At 43.4% G+C, this 21,949-nt stretch overlaps 1 protein-coding gene across 1 annotated transcript in view; it reads left to right on the top strand.

Annotated features, from left to right (window-relative positions):
- Window positions 1-21,949, top strand: part of cpne5 (copine V) — a 177,751-nt gene that overhangs the window by 32,458 nt on the left and 123,344 nt on the right. The window contains 1 exon segment of the mRNA NM_001102940.1: window positions 16,615-16,718. Within this exon segment, the coding sequence (NP_001096410.1) occupies window positions 16,615-16,718 (104 nt within the window).

The raw sequence follows: 21,949 nt of genomic DNA, 5'->3' as shown, positions 1-21,949 counted from the left end.
CTGCTTTGTAATTCAGTACAGTATATTAATATATATACATGCTGAAAGTGTGTATTACAACGATGGGAAGGATGCAGGCACACCAAAGCTGTAGGGTGCTCATTTACTGTCAAAATCAGCAAAATGGTGGTTTGCCAAAGGTCATGTTTAGCCTCATAGGCCACTACATGGAAGGGGATCAGGTGCTGTGTCTGGATTTAGTAGCCCCAGGCTTGATAATATCTCCAGTTCCAGTCTTTCCACCCTGCCCAACTCATATCTGAACCATGAACAGCTGAGAAGGGTTTTTGCCACCTCACCCCTTTAATACCAGCCGCATATTGAATCCATATCCTACATAACTAACTCCTTCCATTCCCCCCGTCCCGCAACCTTAAGGTCCCCATACACGTGAAGATTCGCTCGCTTGGTGACCATCTACGGGTGGGCCATATCGGGAACGTGTAGGCTAATTCAATCGTTTGGCCCCAAGCAAAGTCGGTTCGGGGACCGCATCAACAAGTCGATGCGGTCCCCGATCTGCCTAGATTTTTTAACCTGCCCGAATTATATCTGCCCAATTTCAGGCCAGATATCGGTCAGGTATGACTGTCGGTAGTGCCCATACACGGGCCGATAAGCAGCCGAATTGGTCCAAGGGACCGATATCGACAGCTACAATCGGCCCGTGTATGGGGACCTTTAGACTGCCAGCTTCCGGCCTCCTCATTTTATAGACGTGGGCCTGCCCCACCCCTTTCATGATGTCAGAGATGGGCGGGTCAGGCATGTATCTATTAATAGAGGGGTTGAGTAGGGCTGGGGCTGGGAGAGGGCAGGTTAGACCCCTTAGGTCAAAGACACGCAGGGCGATTGGTCGCCGCAAATTTTAAAAAACACAGTCGCGGCGACCAATCGCAACAATTCCCTCTTCCTTCACTAATGTACAAATTGCTATCTATAAGGGTTGGGTGCGGGTTGACTTTTAGTGGCCAGTATTACAGGGGTAAGGTGGCAACCCTAGTTTGGCCCCATTAGTATGGGCACATTTAACATAATAGGGCTTTCTGCTCAAAGCATTGCAGAGATTCTTTGCTAGACATGCCTAGTAGGAGCTAAAAAGGGGTTGTTAACCTTTAAAGTAACTTTTAGTATGATGTGGGGTGCTATTCTGAGACAGTTTGCAATTGGTCCTTATTTTGTACTATTTGCCATTTTTAAAGTACAGGTATAGGACCCATTATCCAGAATGCTGAGGACCAAAGGTATTCCGGAAAAGGGGTTTTTCCATAATTTGGATCTCCATACCTTAAGTCTATTAAAAAATCAATAAAACATGAAATAAACCCAATAGGCTTGTTTTGCATCCAATAAGGATTAATTATATCTTAGTTGGGATCAAGTACAGGTACTGTTTTATTATTACAGAGAAAAGGGAATCATTTAACCATTAAATAAACCCAATAGGATTGTTCTGCCCCCAATAAGGGGTAATTATATCTTAGTTGGGATCAAGTACAGGTACTGTTTTATTATTACAGAGAAAAGGGAATCATTTAACCATTAAATAAACCCAATAGGGCTGTTCTGCCCCAATAAGGGGTAATTATATCTTAGTTGGGATCAAGTACGGGTACTGTTTTATTATTACAGAGAAAAGGGACTCATTTAACCATTAAATAAACCCAATAGGGCTGTTCTGCCCCCAATAAGGGGTAATTATATCTTAGTTGGGATCAAGTACAGGTACTGTTTTATTATTACAGAGAAAAGGGACTCATTTAACCATTAAATAAACCCAATAGGGCTGTTCTGCCCCAATAAGGGGTAATTATATCTTAGTTGGGATCAAGTACGGGTACTGTTTTATTATTACAGAGAAAAGGGAATCATTTAACCATTAAATAAACCCAATAGGGCTGTTCTGCCCCAATAAGGGGTAATTATATCTTAGTTGGGATCAAGTACAGGTACTGTTTTATTACTACAAAGAAAAAGGAAATAATGTTTAAAATTCTGAATTATTTGATTAAAATGGAGTCTATGTGAGACAGGCTTTCCGTAATTCGGAGCTTTCTGGATAACGGGTTTCCGGATAAGGGATCCCATACCTATATTTAACCTTTTGGTCAGCAACACTCCGGTTTGGATTTAGGCAGCTATCCAGTTTAACCTAGTAACTAGGCAATGGTTTGAAAGAGAGACAGGAATATGAATAGAGGAGGGCCTAAATAGAAAGAAAATCAATAAAAAGTAAGAATTACAATACATTTGTAGCCTCACAGAGCAATTAATTTTTGGCTGTTGGGGTCAGTGACCCCCATTTAAAACCTGGAAAGAGTCAGTAGAAGATGGTAAATATTCATTCTATTACACACTAAAAGTTAACCTGAAGGTGAACCACCCGTTTAATGTCTGTGAATGTTGTTGTATGGAGGTGCTATGGGTTACGGCTCAGTGTCAGTGTCAGTGATAACAGCTGGGCAAGCACCTCCGAGCAGCTTCGGGTTGGGAAACGGGTCAAGACACCCCGAGCCCCTAATAGGATCTAATAAAGTTGAGCTGAAGACGTGGAAAGGAGGAGATAAGATGAGTGGTGCGTCCACTGGGAAATCTGACTGCGGTCACGCCAGCACAAACCAAATTGATGCATTTCTGCCTCACTCCTCTCCAGCCTGATTCAATTAATTAGCTGTCTTTTCCCATCTCTCTTCATTCACAGCGGCTTATATAAATATACTGCAGGGCGGCCGCCTTTTCTACCTTCTGATTGGACAGTCATGGCTCGTTTATGGTTAATTGGTTGCACAGGTAGGACTAGAAATTGGGACTGCATTCTGGATCTCCAAGGTTAACAAGCGCTAAAGTGCACGTCAATGAGGCTCAACTTGAGGCCGCTTGATAAGATCCAGCCAGTCAGTGTCATTAAGATGATGGGAATTGTAGTTTAGCAACAGCTAGAGAGTCACAAGGGGGTCACTGCGAGTCACTGCCCTATGTGCGTCATTAGTACATTCAGTAAAGGGGGTGTGCACCTTTGAGTCAACCTTTAGTATCATGTAGAGAGTAATATTCTGAGACGATTTGCAGTTGGCCTTCATGTTTTATTATATGTAGTGATGAGCGAATCTGTTCCGTTTCGCTTCGCCAAAAAATTTGCGAATCTTTCAAAAGATCCGCAAAATGGCGAAAAATTCGCGAAACGGCGAAAAAGTTGTGCGACAAAAAAAATTGTTGCCAATGGCTATTATTTTGTCGTGCGGCTATTATTTTGTCGTGCGGCTATTATTTCATCGCCAATGGCTATTATTTTGTCGCGCGGCTATTATTTCATCGCCAATGGCTATTATTTTGTCGTGCGGCTATTATTTCATCGCCAATGGCTATTATTTTGTCGCGCGGCTATTATTTTGTCGTGCGGCTATTATTTCATCGCCAATGGCTATTATTTTGTCGTGCGGCTATTATTTTGTCGTGCGGCTATTATTTCATCGCCAATGGCTATTATTTTGTCGCGCGGCTATTATTTCATCGCCAATGGCTATTATTTTGTCGCGCGGCTATTATTTTGTCGTGTGCGGCTATTGTTTCGTCGCACAGCTATTATTTTGTTGCCCACGACTATTCTTTTTTTACGCCAGCGACAATTTTTGGACGTGCGGCGAATTTTTTCATCCGTTTCGCGAAACAATCCGCCAATGGCGAAACGCGGAAATTCGCCGCGAATCCATGCCTGGCGAAACATTTCGCCCATCACTAATTATATGCAAGTTTTTAATGTAGGTTTATGTTCAGCAGCTCTTAAGTTCAGAGTTTCAGCAGTTATCTGGTTGCTAGGGTCCAAGTTACCTTAGCAACCAGGGAGTGATTTGAACAAGAACCTGGTAGAAGAATAGGAGAGGACTATTAAAAGGTATAAAAAGTGACAAATAAAAGGTATAAAAAGTGACTATAACAGTAAAACTATAGCATCTCAGAGGAATAGGTTTTTTTGCTGCCGGGGTCAGTGATCGCCATTGGAAAGCTGCAAGGAGTTAGAAGAAGAAGGCAAATAAACTATAAAACTATATAAAATAAATACTAAAGACCAAATTAAAAGTTGCCAAGAATTGGTCATTTTACAACATCCTAAAAGTTAACATAAAGGTGAACCACCCCTATACTACTATACTATATAGGGCTACTATAGTTTTTAAATTATTATTTGTCCTTTGTATTTGTCAGGTGGAAATATTAGGGTGGGGGTTTGGGTTTCTCTGGTGCATTATAAATGCTTGACCCAAACTTATGACTGTTTTAAAAATCTAGGCCAAATTGCACTAAAATTATTAGTGTATAGGGTAACTGACCTTAAGTGGCCTAGTGCTTGTATTGGTAAATAATCCCTAGATTTACCACATACCATACAGCTCTAAGGTGACATCAAATATTTACTTGCTCCTTGGTGCCCCCCATCCCTCATAATGTGCCAGATGTGGAGGGGTGATATCTATAGAATTTCAAGCACATAGAGAAACTATTACATCAATCTGTTTGGGTCTAGTAACCCATAGCAACTGACTGTGTCAAACAGAAGACCTGTAAATGCAAACTGCCCATTGATTGCTATGGGTTACTGTACCTGGAGCAAGATTAGCTCTTGTTATTCCTGCCTGGGCATTCATAAAATGTGTGCGGCATTGGACAAAGCCCAATAAGGCATCCAACGTGAATTTGTGCAACTGTGTCCACCTTAGAATTTATCATGTGGGGGAACAGGTCAGGCTATGATGCATAAACAGTTGTCTATGAAATTCAACTCCATCAAATAGTGTTGCCATTTTGAACACTATCCAACCAATGGTTCAGATTTGCCAAAAATCATCCTATGTGTCTCCAGCTTTTCTGTTGCTTCCATCCGACTAAAAGACTATTTTATGGTTGACTTCCCCTTTACATTTAACAGCTTTGCGTAGAAATGTGTTTATTCTTTGGTTTCCACGGAGTTAAAAGAAAATGAAACATATCAGAGAAACCCTTTTTGCTTTGAGCTGAAATATTTGGTTGGAATGAGTTGCACTCCAGAGAACCCGGGGGAGCACGTCCCTGTTACTGTCTGTTCTCCAAAGCTGGTGTATTGCGCAGAGCCTAGTCCTCCCCGCCATCTGCTCCGGAGTATGTCTCTCTGTTTTTCTCGGTGGCGCTTCCATTTCCTAAAGCTTGTGACTATGAATAGCCAACCAGTAAGCTGGATTTATTGGACGGGATTTCCTCCCTTCTGGGATTTCCCTGTATATTAATATAGCAAAGCAGACCCTGGCCGGCTGCGGAGATTTATTACATCTCGCTCACAAAGCTATAAAGCCATGGCAGTGCCGGGAAGCAGAGATACAAAATGTTATGTTCTGGATTTGAACAGCAACTGATAGTAACTTAATACCTTTACGGGGCAACTTGTTTTATTAGAAGGGAATAAGCTCCTAAGGGTTTGTTTCTCTGGAAACTCTCACTGGATCCGCATAACATTTAGGGGGGCATTTATTAACATTCCGATTTTTGTTGTTTTATATTTATTGAAACCCACAACTAAGCTCGTTTCCACGAACAGTGTCGGACTGGCTCACTAGGATACCAGGAGATCTCCCGGTGGGCCCAGGGGTCAGTGGGCCCTCCTGCTCACCCAACCATTTGCCTTGTACTGTATGCCTATACTATAACCATTACTCAATTCTATATGAGAAGAAATGGAGGAAAGGATAGATAATAGTATGATAAAAGAAGTAATTAAGAGACTAAAGAAAGTAAGTGAACAGAGAAGGGGAGAGTGGGCCTACGGTTTAATGCTTCCTGGTGGGCCCTTGGCACCCCAGTCCGACACTGTCCATGTCCATGTCAGTCATTTATCAAAAGATCCAAATAGAAAAAGCACAAAAACCACAATTTTTTTGTATTGTAGCACACAAGCCAGTGTAAATAAACTTGAAAACCACAAAGCAAAGGAAGATCTTCCAGTTGTAAAAGGGACGTCTGCCACTGATTCCTATATGGTCTCATCAGGTTTAAGATATCGTATTTGTGAATTTCTATTTGTCATGGTTTTGTCTCAGGGGAGGCAGGGGGCAATGCCAGGGTATCTGAAGGTAAAGTGACATGTTCCTATTAAAACTGGAACGTGTCGCTGTTGTTAGTGACACCTATTTGATAGAGGCAGAAGAAAAAATCAAATTGTAAAAAAAAAACAAAGACCAATTGAAATGTTGCTAAGAATTGGCCATCACATGCTTCAAATTAACTTAAAGGTAAACTAACCCTTTAAACCACACACCGTAACTGTGGGTTTCAATTACACTTTAGTCAATCTCTAAAAAAGGCGCAGGTTACATGATAAAAGTTCAGTAACAGTTTTCTGTTGTAGGAAGAAATGACACTGAATGAATTGGGATCATGGAGACCCACCCTAGACAGTTTGGGGTTCCATTGTGGATTCCGGCAAATAAATTAGGAATGTCTGGTCATTAAAAGTAACCGTAGGAGTAATTAAGCTATTGACCTTTCTGCCAACAGGAGAGAGAGGCTTATTCTCAAGCTTGTTCATACTTTAGACCAGAGTCGGACTGGGGGATGCTAATGCTCCAGGGGCCCCCACACCCCCTCAGCAGCGCCCCACCGCCTGTCCAACCCTCTCCCCCAAGCACATGTACAATATAGTTACCTTAGGACTCACTGGGGGAGGGAGATCAGTGGCCCAGGGGAGTGCAGTGGGATTTTCCCCCATTCCAACCCCCCTTTACACTCATATCTGAATTTTTTGCGTAATGAAGGCATATGCAGTCACTGAATTAATTCAATAGTCACTGATCTGAAGAGAAATCTAATTGCTATTTTATAGGTCAGGGAGGATTTGAACCTGGGAAGTTAAATCGGGATCAGCGTAGAGATAAATAGAGTAAATGATTTGTTTTTGTGTTTAGCCCCACAAAAGGGCTCATTTACCGAGTCAGTGCAAAGTGCAAAATATTAGTGCAAATTGCTTCATTTTTTTTATCAGCACAGCGAGTTTCACTTAGCGACTGACTGTATTGTTGTATTGCAAGCAAGTTTCTTCCTAAAATCTGTACAAAGCATCAATCTATTCACTAGACAGCTGCTTGTGTAGGCTTTCGTATTTTCATGGGCTAAAACTCCATTTTTTTGAGATCTAAAAACCACGAAAACCACTAATACAAAACTTTGCCATCTAAAAGCTGTCCTAGGCAAATTGAAACAATCTTACTTTGGGCTTTTAGAGTTTATCTGGGGAGGGGGGGATTCATTTGAAAGCAAAAATGGACAGGGGTAGGGCACTCTGGTGATCCAAAAGCAGGCCATTCCAATAGTTAAAAAGAAAAAGATGTATAGTCCTCTCCCTCTTTTTTCTCCTATTGGTCCTTTAAGCCTATGATTAAGTGTTGGATGGACACGAAACGCGTCAGGCTATTTGACATGAGTATATAATCAAGTCTTTTTCTTTTTAACTATTGGAATGGCCGGCTTTTGGATCACCAGAGTGCCCTTCCCCTGTCCATTTTTGTTTTGATGTCTAGCGGTTTGTCCGTTCCCTGGAGCTGGGGGTTTGGAGCACCGGGACCATTTGGTTTAGTTTGTTTAGCTTTTTACTGTCTATGGGTGCCGTTTTACCTAAAATATTCATGTATATGAGTTTTGTTTCATTTTTATTCGTTTGTGCTTTTTCAATTTGTATCCTAAATGACTAGGCATGGAAATAAATTTAGTCATGGTTTCAAGAGAACCTCTAAAACCACAAAAATGAGAATGTTGATAGATGGGCCTATCCAGGAACACTGACTGATGCCTCAAGGCAGAGGCAATACCAGAGGGACTCTTGTATCTATGCACTCTGGGCACAACAACACATTATATAAGGACCATGTATAGACACCAGTATCTGTATTAATAGTGTTAAAATGCACACAAAATTCAATGTTAATGTTATTACTCATGCTGGAGACATCTGAGATATTGTTTAATATGCACAGAAGGGTCGCTCTCTGCAAACAATAAGCTCTGCCCTCATACTGTCTAATAAAAGACAAATAAATGCTGCTTATATACACAGAATTAGTCAAATAATGAGCTGATTGGGATTCTCTCTCTCCTTAAACTCATCCTGACACGTTTCTGGCAATGATCACAATCACAAGTGAGTAGGGATTGCAGAGCGGGCTGGGATTATTACATTTTTATCTAGTCTTACTCAGCCCTTACCAGCAGCAGCAGAGGCCTCCAAAATGTCTCAAAGAGCCCATTCTGTCAGCAGGGCTGCCACTTGCTACCCAGCCACGGCTGAAGCCAATAAAACACAAGCCACGTTTTACAAATGTACTCGCAATTTAATTGCAATCTCTATCGTTCTGAACCTGGCCTGCCAGATGTAGCTCTAAAGCATACCACTCCCTGCTATTTTAGGCATCTTAGGGCCTCTCTGCTGGCCCTGCACCCAATCCATTTCATTTTTACCAAATGACCCGCCCCTTATGTCACTGCACCAGCCCCTAACATCATTGTGCTACCTCCTTATGTCATGTTAGCACCCCCTTATATCACCAACTGCCCCCCTACTACATCCTGATTACTGATGTGCTGGTCAAGAAATCCTCGACCCGCACCCAACCCTAACCCGCCCGCTCTCAACCCTAACCCTACCCGACCTGTCTCCCTTCCTCTATTTATAGACCCGCGTCCACCCAGCAATGATGTCACAAAAGGGGCGGGGCATGCTTGGCGCACACCTATAAATTAGAGAGCCGGAAGAGGAAGCTGACAATGTAAGGTTGCAGGTGGGGAGGGTGAGCAGAAGAGCTCAACCCGAACCCGGCTGCAACCCGCCATGGGCGTTTCTGACCTCAAAGCCACCTTAAGGGAGTTCCTGCAATGCTGCTTCCCGCCCACTTACCTTTTCTTGCACCAGAGGGGATTCAGGGGGAGAGAGGGGTATTTCCAGTTTAAACACTGAATATTCAGCTCTTAAAGCTACTTGGAGCTGCTTTTGGCCACCCCTGGTAATTTGGGGGGGCGCCTTCATGGCAGCAGTGCCCTTGCCCATATACTGATATCTATAACCATTCTTGTACCTATAAATGTCCATAGATATTATTTGATACATATAAACATTATAGATAATGTTTTTTGTGCCCATGACAACTTATTATGTAGTATTTCCCTTTACTATTAATGTTGTTTGGGGTTTCTCTATTATTATTTAGAATATACAAGTATTTCGTAAAAGGTTTTATGTGTTCCGGCCACTCGCTTGTCACATCTTGAGTTGACGTATTTACTCATTATTCAGTTTCAAATTTAGCGTCTCTTTTTCTGCTTGAATGGAGCCGTTTCCTTTCCGTGAAGCATGTGACTCATGAGCATTCTGACCCAGTCGCGCCCAGCAATCTGATTAAGGTTTCAAGCTTCCCCTATAGACCTCTCTGACCTGCACCGTTAGCATCTGACCTGTGTGCAAGAGAAAGACAAAGCCTAGTCCCAGTTATTTGAACATTAGAGCCGGAAGATAAGGCACACTGTTGAATTATGCAGCAGGTCTGAAAGCCAAATCGATAAAACACGTGCTAAATATTTATAAACAACATCATATTTAAGACTTAAACGAAAGGAAAAGTAAATAGGATTTTTAACGATGTTCTCTTGCACCAAATTCATTTAAGGAGATTGATGGTTTCAATATCTGCTAATTAAACGTTATTTAATAGAATCGGTGACCGGAATTGTTTTTGGTATGCGCAAAGATTTAAGGAGATGAGGCAAAGACAGGGAGTAATTTATATGTGGGGGGCAGATCTGAGCACTGGAGGCAGACAGGGGCGAGAGGCTAGATACAGACACGCAGATGGGTAGGGAGCGGATTTACAATGTGGATGAGGATTATAAAGAAACACGACTAAAATAAATAAACAGACAGCAACATGGAAAATAGAAATCATTACGTGTATTGTGGTTCCACATCCTACTCGCTTATCAGGGATCCATGTGCAAGATTTAGGGGCAGAATCTCTGGCTGGGATAGGCAGTAGGGTTCTTAGTTCTGAGGCGGAGTGCCCACTTGGACGGCTGAAGGGACTGGACTGGAGAGAGAAGTTTGAGGTCTTCATAGTCAGAGAGAAGTTTGAGTCTTCATAGTCAGAGAGAGAAGTTTGAGTCTTCATAGTCAGAGAGAGAAGTTTGAGGTCTTCATAGTCAGAGAGAGAAGTTTGAGGTCTTTATAGTCAGAGAGAGAAGTTTGAGTCTTCATAGTCAGAGAGAGAAGTTTGAGTCTTCATAGTCAGAGAGAGAAGTTTGAGGTCTTTATAGTCAGAGAGAGAAGTTTGAGTCTTCATAGTCAGAGAGAGAAGTTTGAGTCTTCATAGTCAGGGAGAGAAGTTTAAGGTCTTCATAGTCAGGGAGAGAAGTTTGAGATCTTCATAGTCAGAGAGAGAAGTTTGAGATCTTCATAGTCAGGGAGAGAAGTTTGAGATCTTCATAGTCAGAGAGAGAAGTTTGAGGTCTTTATAGTCAGAGAGAGAGAAGTTTTAGGTCTTCATAGTCAGGGAGAGAAGTTTGAGGTCTTCATAGTCAGGGAGAGAAGTTTGAGATCTTCATAGTCAGAGAGAGAAGTTTGAGTCTTCATAGTCAGGGAAAGAAGTGTGAGGTCTTCATTGTCAGAGAGAGAAGTTTGAGGTCTTCATAGTCAGGGAGAGAAGTTTGAGATCTTCATAGTCAGAGAGAGAAGTTTGAGTCTTCATAGTCAGGGAGAGACGTTTGAGGTCTTCATTGTCAGAGAGAGAAGTTTGAGGTCTTCATAGTCAGGGAGAGAAGTTTGAGATCTTCATAGTCAGAGAGAGAAGTTTGAGGTCTTCATAGTCAGGGAGAGAAGTTTGAGATCTTCATAGTCAGAGAGAGAAGTTTGAGGTCTTCATAGTCAGGGAGAGAAGTTTGAGATCTTCATAGTCAGAGAGAGAAGTTTGAGGTCTTCATAGTCAGGGAGAGAAGTTTGAGATCTTCATAGTCAGAGAGAGAAGTTTGAGGTCTTCATAGTCAGGGAGAGAAGTTTGAGATCTTCATAGTCAGGGAGAGAAGTTTGAGGTCTTCATAGTCAGGGAGAGAAGTTAGAGATCTTCATAGTCAGAGAGAGAAGTTTGAGGTCTTCATAGTCAGGGAGAGAAGTTTGAGATCTTCATAGTCAGAGAGAGAAGTTTGAGGTCTTCATAGTCAGAGATAAAGTTTTAGGTCTTCATAGTCGAAAATGTATCAGGTAGCAGGTAGGTAATAAAGACTAAACTGACAAGCATTAAAAGACAAGTAAACTCTCCCCAAAAACATGTAATCAGTGAACAGCCTTTTTGAAACCTTTAAACACCTGCCATTCCTGTTGTTCAAAGGTTAATAGTAATCCAGAAGCATTCTGGATAACAGGTCCCATACCTGTATAGATAGGAATAGGCACAGACGGTTTGTTTTCTGCGTCAGGTGATTTCCAATAAACGAGAATCCCCTCAAATTGCAACGTTTATTGCAGACATTGAGGTGAGCCCTAAATATTAAAAGGCTCGGTTTCCCCAGAGTGTAGTCAGTACAGCAGTATATTTCATTTTAACTGACCAGTAAAGGGGAGAAAGATCGAATATTCCATTTTTCTTTTTGCATCCCATCATAAATCATGAGCTCAGCCTATTCTGCCCGTGTCACATTGGCTTTGGGCAATTAATATTTAACAGGGGATGCAACTTTGATGTCTGACAGTGACATACAGTGCGATCGGCGAAACGGTATTCTAGCTGTCTCTATTATTTATGCCTTTGCCAGATGGTCTGTGTGCAGTTCATTGTGACAATAGTGGGGTGCTGCTGTACGTATGGGTGCTGTCACCCACTTGAGCCCTATTATCTGATATATACAGGTATGGGATCCATTATCTGGAAACCCATTATCTAGAAAGCTCCATATTAGCGAAGCCCTGACTCCATTTTAACCAAATAATCCTATTTTTGTTTTATAAATGTTTTCTTTTTTCTCTGTAATAATAAAACAGTACCTGTACTTGATCCCAACTAAGATATAATTACCCCTTATTGGGGCAGAACAGCCCTATTGGGTTTATTTAATGGTTAAATGATTCCCTTTTCTCTGTAATAATAAAACAGTACCTGTACTTGATCCCAACTAAGATATAATTACCCCTTATTGGGGGGCAGAACAGTCCTATTGGGTTTAATTAATGTTTTGGTGATTCAAATTATGGATAAACCCTTTATCCAGACTACCCCTGGTCCCGAGCATTCTAGATCAGTGCTGTCCAACTTCTACGGTGCCGAGGGCCGGAATTTCTCTAGCATACATGGTGGAGGGCCGCTAATGGAAGCCAATTTTGACCACTCCCCTTTTTGAAACCACACCCACTTCAAACCACACCTATTTTATCACAATGGTGGTAGCACAGCAAAATCCGAAATGCTTGGTCCTTACTGTGGGGATATCAACCATCATTCATATGTGAAAGAATTATGTCATATTAAGATATACCCTTAAATTCCATATGCCTCCTCCTCCCCTGTGGATAGCAGAGCAACCCCCAGTACATAATTACACACCTTAGGGACCAACTGCTAACAAACTCCCACAACAAACCCCTGCCAAGTTCACCTCCCACAAGCAGCATAGGGCAAGCAGAGTATGGCACACACAGGCAGCACTCTGCCTGTCCTATGCTGTCTGTGTGTGCCATACTCTGCCTGTCCTACCCTGCCTGTGTGTGCCATACTCTGCCTGTCCTACCCTGCCTGTGTGTGCCATACTCTGCCTTCCCTATGCTGCCTCTGTGTGCCATACTCTGCCTGCCCTACCCTTCCTGTGTGTGCCATACCCTCCCTGACCTATGCTGCCTGTGTGTGCAATACTCTACCTGCCCTATGCTGGCTGTATGTGCCATACTCTGCCTACAGTACCTATGTCTGAGGTGTGAAGAAATGAACAATGGGGGTGATTACAGTCTGAGCCTGAGGTGGGAACACTGCAGGGGGGAACAATGCAGGTATTAAAAGGTGTGAAAAACACAGGGGATTACATATTTAAACAATACAGGGGGATTACAGCCTGAATCTGAGGTGGAACCATGCAGGGGGGCCACACATTTAATGCTTACTCAAAGGTAATCCATCAAAGAAGCCAGACAGGTGGGGGGCCACACAGAGGGGGGTCGCGGGCCGCATGCGGCCCGCGGGCCGCCAGTTGGACAGCACTGTTCTAGATAATGGATCCTATACCTATATATATATATTGTTTGAACAATTTCCTCTTTCTTTCCAAACTTTTGGATAATTGACAGCTAAGTAAGCAACAAGCCCTTCACCTAATACTATTAGATTTTCTTTATTGTTTGCTTTATTTTTCTTTTTATATTTCTTTTTATTTATGTTTAGATATTTTTTTATTTAGTTTTACATTCCTTTTTATATTTCTTTTCTAATTTACAACCCAAAAAACGGTTCTGAATCAGTTATACGCCTTGTTTTATATTTAAGGAGGAATTTTCCGTACAATATGGAGGTGCATGGGGATTTTTGCACCCTGGCCTATATGTTAAGCATAACTTGCATATCTGCAAGGGCAAAAAGCTCAGTTGGAGGAACCACAGGAAGACATATAAGAACCAATAAGACCCAGAGCTGTCGAGGAGGGCTGTGATTCCTCCAGTTAAGGTTTTACAATGCAGTTCCATGACAAACAATGGTGATTGATGGGGTTGCATCCATAAAGGACTCTAAAGCTGCTTTGGGCTTATAGGAACTGGCGTTTAGTGCTACGTACTATAAATCAGACAGCAGAGTGATGGTACAGTGGTTAGCATTGATGGGCTGTAGCACGTGGGTGCTGGGTTCAGTTCTAACCCACCCAACTGGTGGATTAATTGGCTCCTGATGAAAGTGCTGAAGAACAGGTTAAAGATGATTTAATAATTAGAGACCTGTGTCCCTCCGGAATCCCCCAGCAGCCAATCATTGCTAGTATTATAGTTTGGTCCAATGCAGTTCAAAGGACATATTAGGGGTCATTTACTTTACACAATACAGTGTGCATTGGGCAGGGCCGGAACTAGGGGTAGGCAGAGGAGGCAGCTGCCTAGGGCGCAACGATTGAGGGGTGCCAGACAGGAGCCTCTCCTGCCTACCCCTAGTGCTACTTTGTCATTGCCTCCGCCGCTTGTCATTAGCGGCGGAGGCAATGACCGATCTAATCGCCCCGCCCCCCCTGCACCGCCTCCTGTGCTTTGGCGCACATGCACTGTTGGGGGGGGGAGGCGGGGAGGTGGGCGGAGTTGGCCGACTGGGTTGCCCAGGGTGCCCGGTCGGCTTGGCCCGCCCCTGGCATTGGGCATTTACGGAGTGGCGGTGGTGGGGTCTGTTCCTCTTGCTGAGCAGGGCACGGCTTACCCCAGGGTGCAAGTGCTCAATAAGTGAGCATTTAGGGGGCGCCCTTGTGCCCCTTAGCACTCTAGCACTAATCTCCTTCATATGCCTTCCCTCTGGCAATAATGTAAATCGCCGATGGGAAAACATTTGCATCACTTAGACTTTCTGAAGTCGCCCGAAGTTTCCTCTTGAGGCAACTTAGGGTGAGTTTAGAAACCCGAAGCAACGCAAATGTATTCCTGCCAGCGATTTAAATTATTGCCGGTGGAAAGGCATTTAGAGAAGATTATTAGCCCGCAATAGAGGAGATTTGTCATGGAGGACTAATCTCCTTGTTTGCTATAGCCCTAAAACAAATCTACTTTCCAGAAGGCATTGGGTGGGAGTGGGGGGTTATTGATCCCTAGCAACCAGATGTTATGATACAATTTGAAGCTGACTAACAAAAAATCAAACTATTCAAATAACACAAAAAATGTACACATTCCTAGGTGAATTTCCCCTTTAAATGTTTTAGGGGAGTATTAAGCAGGCAGAACTGAAGGCAAGATGGTTAATAAACAAGGAAAGAAGCAGTAGCAGCAATTACTTTCCCTGAATGAGGGAAAGAGGTGGCCGCCTCTTATGTAATGGGTCTTTATGACAATGAAACCAGATCGGGCCCATATGTCCCCCCAGCGCTTACACAGTAATGATCTCTGACTTCACTGACCTGCGCTGCTGCCGCTTCAACTGCCTCTTCTTAATCTTCCGCACATCCAGATTAGAGGCGAGTGGGTACAATTAAAAGCAGGCTCTGAATTAGAGGCTTTACTCATGATTAATTGCAGCCTGAGCAATAACAGCAAGCAATAACAACATGGCTGCCGCTTCGACTGTGTATCTGATCTGGATCTGGGAGATGTTGGACTTTTGGGGGAAAAAGTGCATTTTTTTTTTTTGCTTTATTCAAAATAATTCCCATCTGACCTGAAATGCTGCCATGTTTTGGGAAGTGGTGCCCAATGGTTATTTATTGGCCTTCTGACCTGCGTGTTTGTGCCCTGCTTCTCACTCCTTCCCCCAAATTGCCCCCCCCCCCAATTACCCCCAAGGCATGTGCCTCTGCTGCCTCCCCCTAGGTTTGGCCTTGGGGCCCATATTCTCGGAATAGATGGAGACAATGCCAAATGGGATAGGGATTATAAAGTCTTATTAGTTAAAGGATGGATGGGAATTGTCCCAGACTGGAGCCCATTAGGTGAACTGCTCTCTGGGGGTTACAGTGGTCGGGCTTGTGGGGAGTGTGGGAGTTTTTTTTTGATTGTGGGTGGGGTTTAGCATAATTGGGGCCTGGCCAGGGTCAGACTGGGGGGTGCAGGGCCCAACGGGGCTCTCGCCCCAGGGGCCCTGCAGGTGACCCGCCGGCTGTGTTCTCCCCTGAGCGCGCTTAAATATAACGCATCAGAGGAGGAGTGGTCGAGTAGGGGGAGCGCCGCCAAGAGTCGGGTCTGGGATTTGTCCCGGTGTCCCGGAGGCCCAGTCTGACCCTGTCAAAGACAGATCAGGGACATGACTACGTATGCAAGCAGCTTTATTTTTCACTGGGTCTCCACTTGTTGTCAGTGTCAAGTACTTAGGGGGCTAAGTTGACCAATGTGCCCTTTTGAGGGAGGGCCCTGCTAATTTAGTAATGGCAGCCCTGCCCATTAGGGCCTGGCTTTGACTGGTAGTTTCTTTGGTTCTCTGGCAGGTCCCATTGACCCTGGCTGTGCAGGGTGTGCACCTCCCAAGGTACCTCCCCTGAATGCACGTATGTGAACCGCATTAGGGGAGGACATTGGGGGCCAGGGGAAGCTGCAACAGGGTCTGGTCTAGGCTGCTGGGGCCCGCCGGGTACAGGCGACCCAGTCCGACCCTGACAGTATACTGAGTAGGTGAAACAATAGCTTACCTGAAAGCAGTTCTATTGTGTAGTGCTGGATCCTTGTGAAAGCTCAGACTCAATGCACTGAGATGACCAAAAAATACTTTTGTTGGTTGGGTTGCAAACACCTGATTGGCTTCTAGTGCTGGAGAAAGCTTTGTACCTTGTATTACATTAGCCCAAGTATTATCTGCTACTGTATGTGTCATTGATGTACACAGTGCTTTGTACATACATAATACATCTATAGGAACATCCCTTTGTGTTGCTAATAACACTTATTTCTCTGTGCAGTTTGGCCGGACGGAAGTTATTGACAATACCCTGAACCCTGACTTTGTACGCAAGTTTGTTCTGGATTATTTCTTCGAAGAGAAACAGAACCTACGTTTTGACGTGTGAGTATAACAAACCTGCCTATATACCAGGGACCCAGGGCAAAATACTATTCATAGGGCCACATTAACTATATAAAGTAAGAGTAACCAGCCTATGAACCTTTGTTTGTTACTGGTCTTCATCTAACAGTACTGTGAGTAGAAAGACTGAGGAAGAGTGGAGGGATAGTGGAAATAGTAGAGCCAGGTGGCCCTTCCGATGTTATTGCACTTAATTAAGCACCCACAGCTCTTTTACTGGGTGCTTGGTGTAGAAGTGCAACAACATTTGAACAGCCATCTTGTTTTTTGTTACTTCTACGCCCTCCCCACTATTCCTACCTAGAGCTGCTGCTCTGTGGGACCCCACTTTTTGCAATGTCTAGAGCTGTCACACCCCCAAATGAACCTTTTTGAATGAACCTTTTCCTTGCTGCCTGAGTAAATGACCCATGGCTCACAGAACACTACAGAGAACTTGTAGTCTGCCTAATCCAATGATGTTTGCCCACCGTATGCTGTTAATTTGCTCTCTTTGTTTTTTATTGCCTTTAACTTGTATTCTGTTTCTATTCAGTTGCATTGTTTTTGGGTGCTATGGCTCTAAATGGTATAGGTCCACACCGCAGCAGGGAAAGAAGTAACTACAGTATAGTGTGCATTGTATGGCAATAAGGTTTCAGTGATATTAAAGAACAAGTAAACCTTTTAAAAAGGTGCCTACTGGGCATGCTCACTGCCTCTGCTCCAATTAAAATCAATCAGGCATGCACTGTAGGCACCTCTTTGAGGTCATCATAGTTGGAGAGAGAAGGAGTATACTCTGTACTGCCCCCAGAATAACCAGGGCCAGAATGGTGCAACAGTGGGGGGGCGCTAGACATGTTCCTCTATTGCCTACCCTAGCCGAACCCTTATACCCCTCTAGTGTCCGCTTGTCCCCCCACTACCCCCATGACTTCTTGGCCAACCTAAGGAGCCCTAGGCATCCCAGCTGGATTGCCCCCACCCCCCCCTCCGTGGGTGCACAATGGGCCCGCACTAATGAACGCACACGGGGGTTACTGGGCCACTGGAGGGGGGTGATGTGTTGGGGGGAAAGGGCACAGAACTAGGGGTAAGTGAAAGAAGAGGCACCTGCCTGGCGCCCCCCCACCATTGCACCCTAGGCAGTTGCCTCTTCTGCCCACCCCTAGTTCCAGCCCTGGTTGCAGGGAATGGTGAGTAGTCAGGCTGCATCTGCAGGTAACAGAGCATAAGCAGGCCATTTTAAAAATGTGTTTCACAGATATTAGAGATTAATCTTCAAGGGGAAGTATAGTGTCACGGCCTTCCTATAGTTTTTATTTTGTGTCCTATTAAATACATTATCATCAAACATAATATTTACTGGCCAGGCTGGTAGGTGGCAACGTTGGATTCCATGGACTTATTAAGGTCAGAATGTGACCCGAGGGAATCTATGAGAGGTGAATGTGAATAAGAGAGAGCAAGCTGCTGCTATTATATACCTACTGATACCTAGGCAAGCTCACCTCCCTCAAGAAAGAAAACTTTTTTTTTTTAATAAAATTAAATATTAAATATTAATAGTAAGAACATTGTTAAATGTGCCCAATGCTAATCTGTTCTTTATTATAGAAAAGGTGGCACTGCTTATTTTGGTCCTGTTCCCTTGCCTTGGCTTCATACTTTATATAAGATGGCTTTGTATCTTTCTGTATAGCCAGGCATAAGTGGGACATTCGCAAGGAGAACCATTAGCAGATGTTTGTCACTATGGCAACAGCCGCACCGGTTCTGCTGGGAACTGGACTTCTTGCTTACAGTGCTGGAGAGAGACCCACGGGTGCCAATGAGGTTATGGGAAATGCAGAAAAATAAATATAATAACACATTTATTCTCTAACGAAGGAAACCATAACTTATGCAGTAAACTGTTCTCATTGGGTGGAAACTATAAGTATTACAGGAAAGTATTACAGAAAGCCCCAGAAACCTGCATTCATTTACTAAGTGCAAAAAACACCAGAGCAGTGCGCCCTGTTTGCTACCCATAATGCTGCATCATGGGAAAAAAATGTCAATTTAAAGCTAAAAACTGTACTTTGCACATTGCCCCTAATGAATGAATGCCCCTTGCATCCCCAATATAGTGCTACCAGCCCCTGTTATGATAGGGGTAAAACAAATAAAGAGCAGGCAGTAACCCTTCCAACACTTTCCCCTGTCCCTATATATTAGGTACCTACCTAGTGCTACCAACCCCTATTTCTGTAGGGAAATGAGAGCAGGGCAGGCAGTAACCCTTCCAACACTTTCCCCTGTCTCTGCCCCTATATATTAGGTACCTACCTAGTGCTACCAACCCCTATTTCTGTAGGGAAATGAGAGCAGGGCAGGCAGTAACCCTTCCAACACTTTCCCCTGTCTCTGCCCCTATATATTAGGTACCTAACTAGTGCTACCAACCCCTATTTCTGTAGGGAAATGAGAGCAGAGCAGGCAGTAACCCTTCCAACACTTTCCCCTGTCTCTGCCCCTATATATTAGGTACCTACCTAGTGCTACCAACCCCTATTTCTGTAGGGGAATGAGAGCAGGGCAGGCAGTAACCCTTCCAACACTTTCCCCTGTCTCTGCCCCTATATATTAGGTACCTACCTAGTGCTACCAACCCCTATTTCTGTCGGGAAATGAGAGCAGGGCAGGCAGTAGCCCTTCCAACACTTTCCCCTGTCTCTGCCCCTATATATTAGGTACCTACCTACATCTCCCTGGGTTTTACCCTAACCCTAAATTCTAACAGAGGCAGCCCGACCCTAACTAGCATATAATGGCAAATAGGAGGCATTATTAGGAATATAAAATGAAATTCAGAGTTATGTAAAAAAATATATTCTGACTAAAAGTATTTAAAGCAGTGCGTGACTGTATTTATTCACATGGGCATAATATGGCTCGTTGGAAGCATCCCTGCCTTACTGCGTGCCTATTTGCCCATGCTGATAAGGAATGCATTAAATGATTATTAATGGCACCTTTATACACTGAGCCAATGGGGGAAGGGGCTGAATAAGTTCAGAATGTATTTGGCTCAGCAAGAGTGCGAGTTCCTGTTGGAGGCAGAATATAAATATTTAGCAGCGTCTGGGAGGCTAACAAACCGCGGAAGAGTCTCAGCAGCCGCTGAGTGACAGTGCAAGACAATGATCCGACCATTTGAATCAGGCTAAAAGGTCACATTCTCCCTGTCTGCGCCACTGAATGGCCGCCCGCGTGGGACGGGAAGAGCTGACAAATTGTCACTCCATGACTTTCACAGAATTATTTTATATTAGATACAGGAATGGGACCCGTTATCCAGAATGCTTGGGCGGGGTTTTTCCACATAAGGAATTTCAAAGTAATTTAAATATAATTTAAACCCAATAGGGCTGTTCTGCCCCCAATAAGGGGTAATTATATCTTAGTTGGGATCAAGTACAGGTACTGTTTTATTATTACAGAGAAAAGGGAATCATTTAACCATGAAATAAACCCAATAGGGCTGTTCTGCCCCCAATAAGGGGTAATTATATCTTAGTTGGGATCAAGTACAGGTACTGTTTTATTATTACAGAGAAAAGGGAATCATTTAACCATTAAATAAACCCAATAGGACTGTTCTGCCCCAATAAGGGGTAATTATATCTTAGTTGGGATCAAGTACAGGTACTGTTTTATTATTACAGAGAAAAGGGAATCATTTAACCATTAAATAAACCCAATAGGGCTGTTCTGCCCCCAATAAGGGGTAATTATATCTTAGTTGGGATCAACTACAGGTACTGTTTTATTATTACAGAGAAAAGGGAATCATTTAACCATTAAATAAACCCAATAGGGCTGTTCTGCCCCCAATAAGGGGTAATTATATCTTAGTTGGGATCAAGTACAGGTACTGTTTTATTATTACAGAGAAAAGGGAATCATTTAACCATTAAATAAACCCAATAGGGCTGTTCTGCCCCCAATAAGGGGTAATTATATCTTAGTTGGGATCAAGTACAGGTACTGTTTTATTATTACAGAGAAAAAGGAAATATTTATTTAAAATCTGATTTGCTTTAGAATGGAGTCTCGTTGGGGGGTTAGTAATCCCCAGGTGACATTCCCCTTAGTATAAAGACCACATCCCTGATATGACCTGAATGACCTTGAATACTATAGGTAGGGTTGCTACCTGCCCAGTTTTGTACCAGCCCAGCCAATAAAACACATGCCAAGGGTGGGGCCGGTATAGCAAATTTACTGGCAATGTAGTTGTTGATAAATTTGGGATACGCTTAGGATTAGCATCTGGCCCGCCCCCGATTTCTTCCCAGATGCACTCCATTACCCTCCCTCCCTGCCCATTTTACATCATAGCCCCGCCCCCTTTTGTGCCCGAGGGATATCATCCCTATCTATAGGTAAAGTTGATTAAATAATCATTCAAGCCAAGTCTCATCTATTTTGACCTTCATGCAATCCACCATATCTGTGGTATTGTGCCCCCTGGTGGGCCAGGGCAAAATGACAAATAAACACAAAAACTAATTAAGGGCCTTCTAGATTACTCATTAGAGAACCAGCAAGTAGATTGCTCCTGCTGTGAATTTGGAAGCTGAATTGTGTAGTTTGACATTGATAGATTAGTTTGCTTGCTATTATCAGTAGTGAAACTAGAATTACTGGGCCCCACAACAAAAACATTTTAGGGCCCCCCTAAACATTGGGCATAAGAGATTTATCATAAACATATATTGAAACTGATAATCAGTCAGTGCCCCACCGAGCCCCTTATACCTTTTCCTGCTTTCTCTATAGTTGCCTATGATTTATACATATAATAATGATATATATACCTGTTTGGGATCTACAGTGTCTCGCTGCAGAACCTTGTTTTCCTATTGACTGAACTTTTGTCCACTTCAGTACATAATCTCCATAAAATACCATAGTAACAGCAGAGATATTCCTGTATCATACGGAGCCCAGCTTAGTATTTCCATCGGTGAGATAATCCATTAGCAGCCTTAACATTGAGCCGAGAGAATGCTCCAATGGATTTGTGTTTTCTACATATGCAGAAGTCTCATAAATAGAAGCCCTGTTGCTGGGGGGTGGCTGCAGGGATTACTCAGACTGCAGGGAGAGTATTCACTCCAACCCGCCTCGGGTATAGGAAGGGGAGGGGGGCTTGCTTCTATAGGAAAGGTGTTCATTTT

The sequence above is a fragment of the Xenopus tropicalis genome, chromosome 4, assembly GCF_000004195.4.
Source record: "Xenopus tropicalis strain Nigerian chromosome 4, UCB_Xtro_10.0, whole genome shotgun sequence".
Taxonomy (NCBI): Eukaryota; Metazoa; Chordata; class Amphibia; order Anura; family Pipidae; genus Xenopus; species Xenopus tropicalis.
Note: the sequence above shows the minus strand (reverse complement) of the source record. Positions and strands in the feature narration are given on the sequence as shown.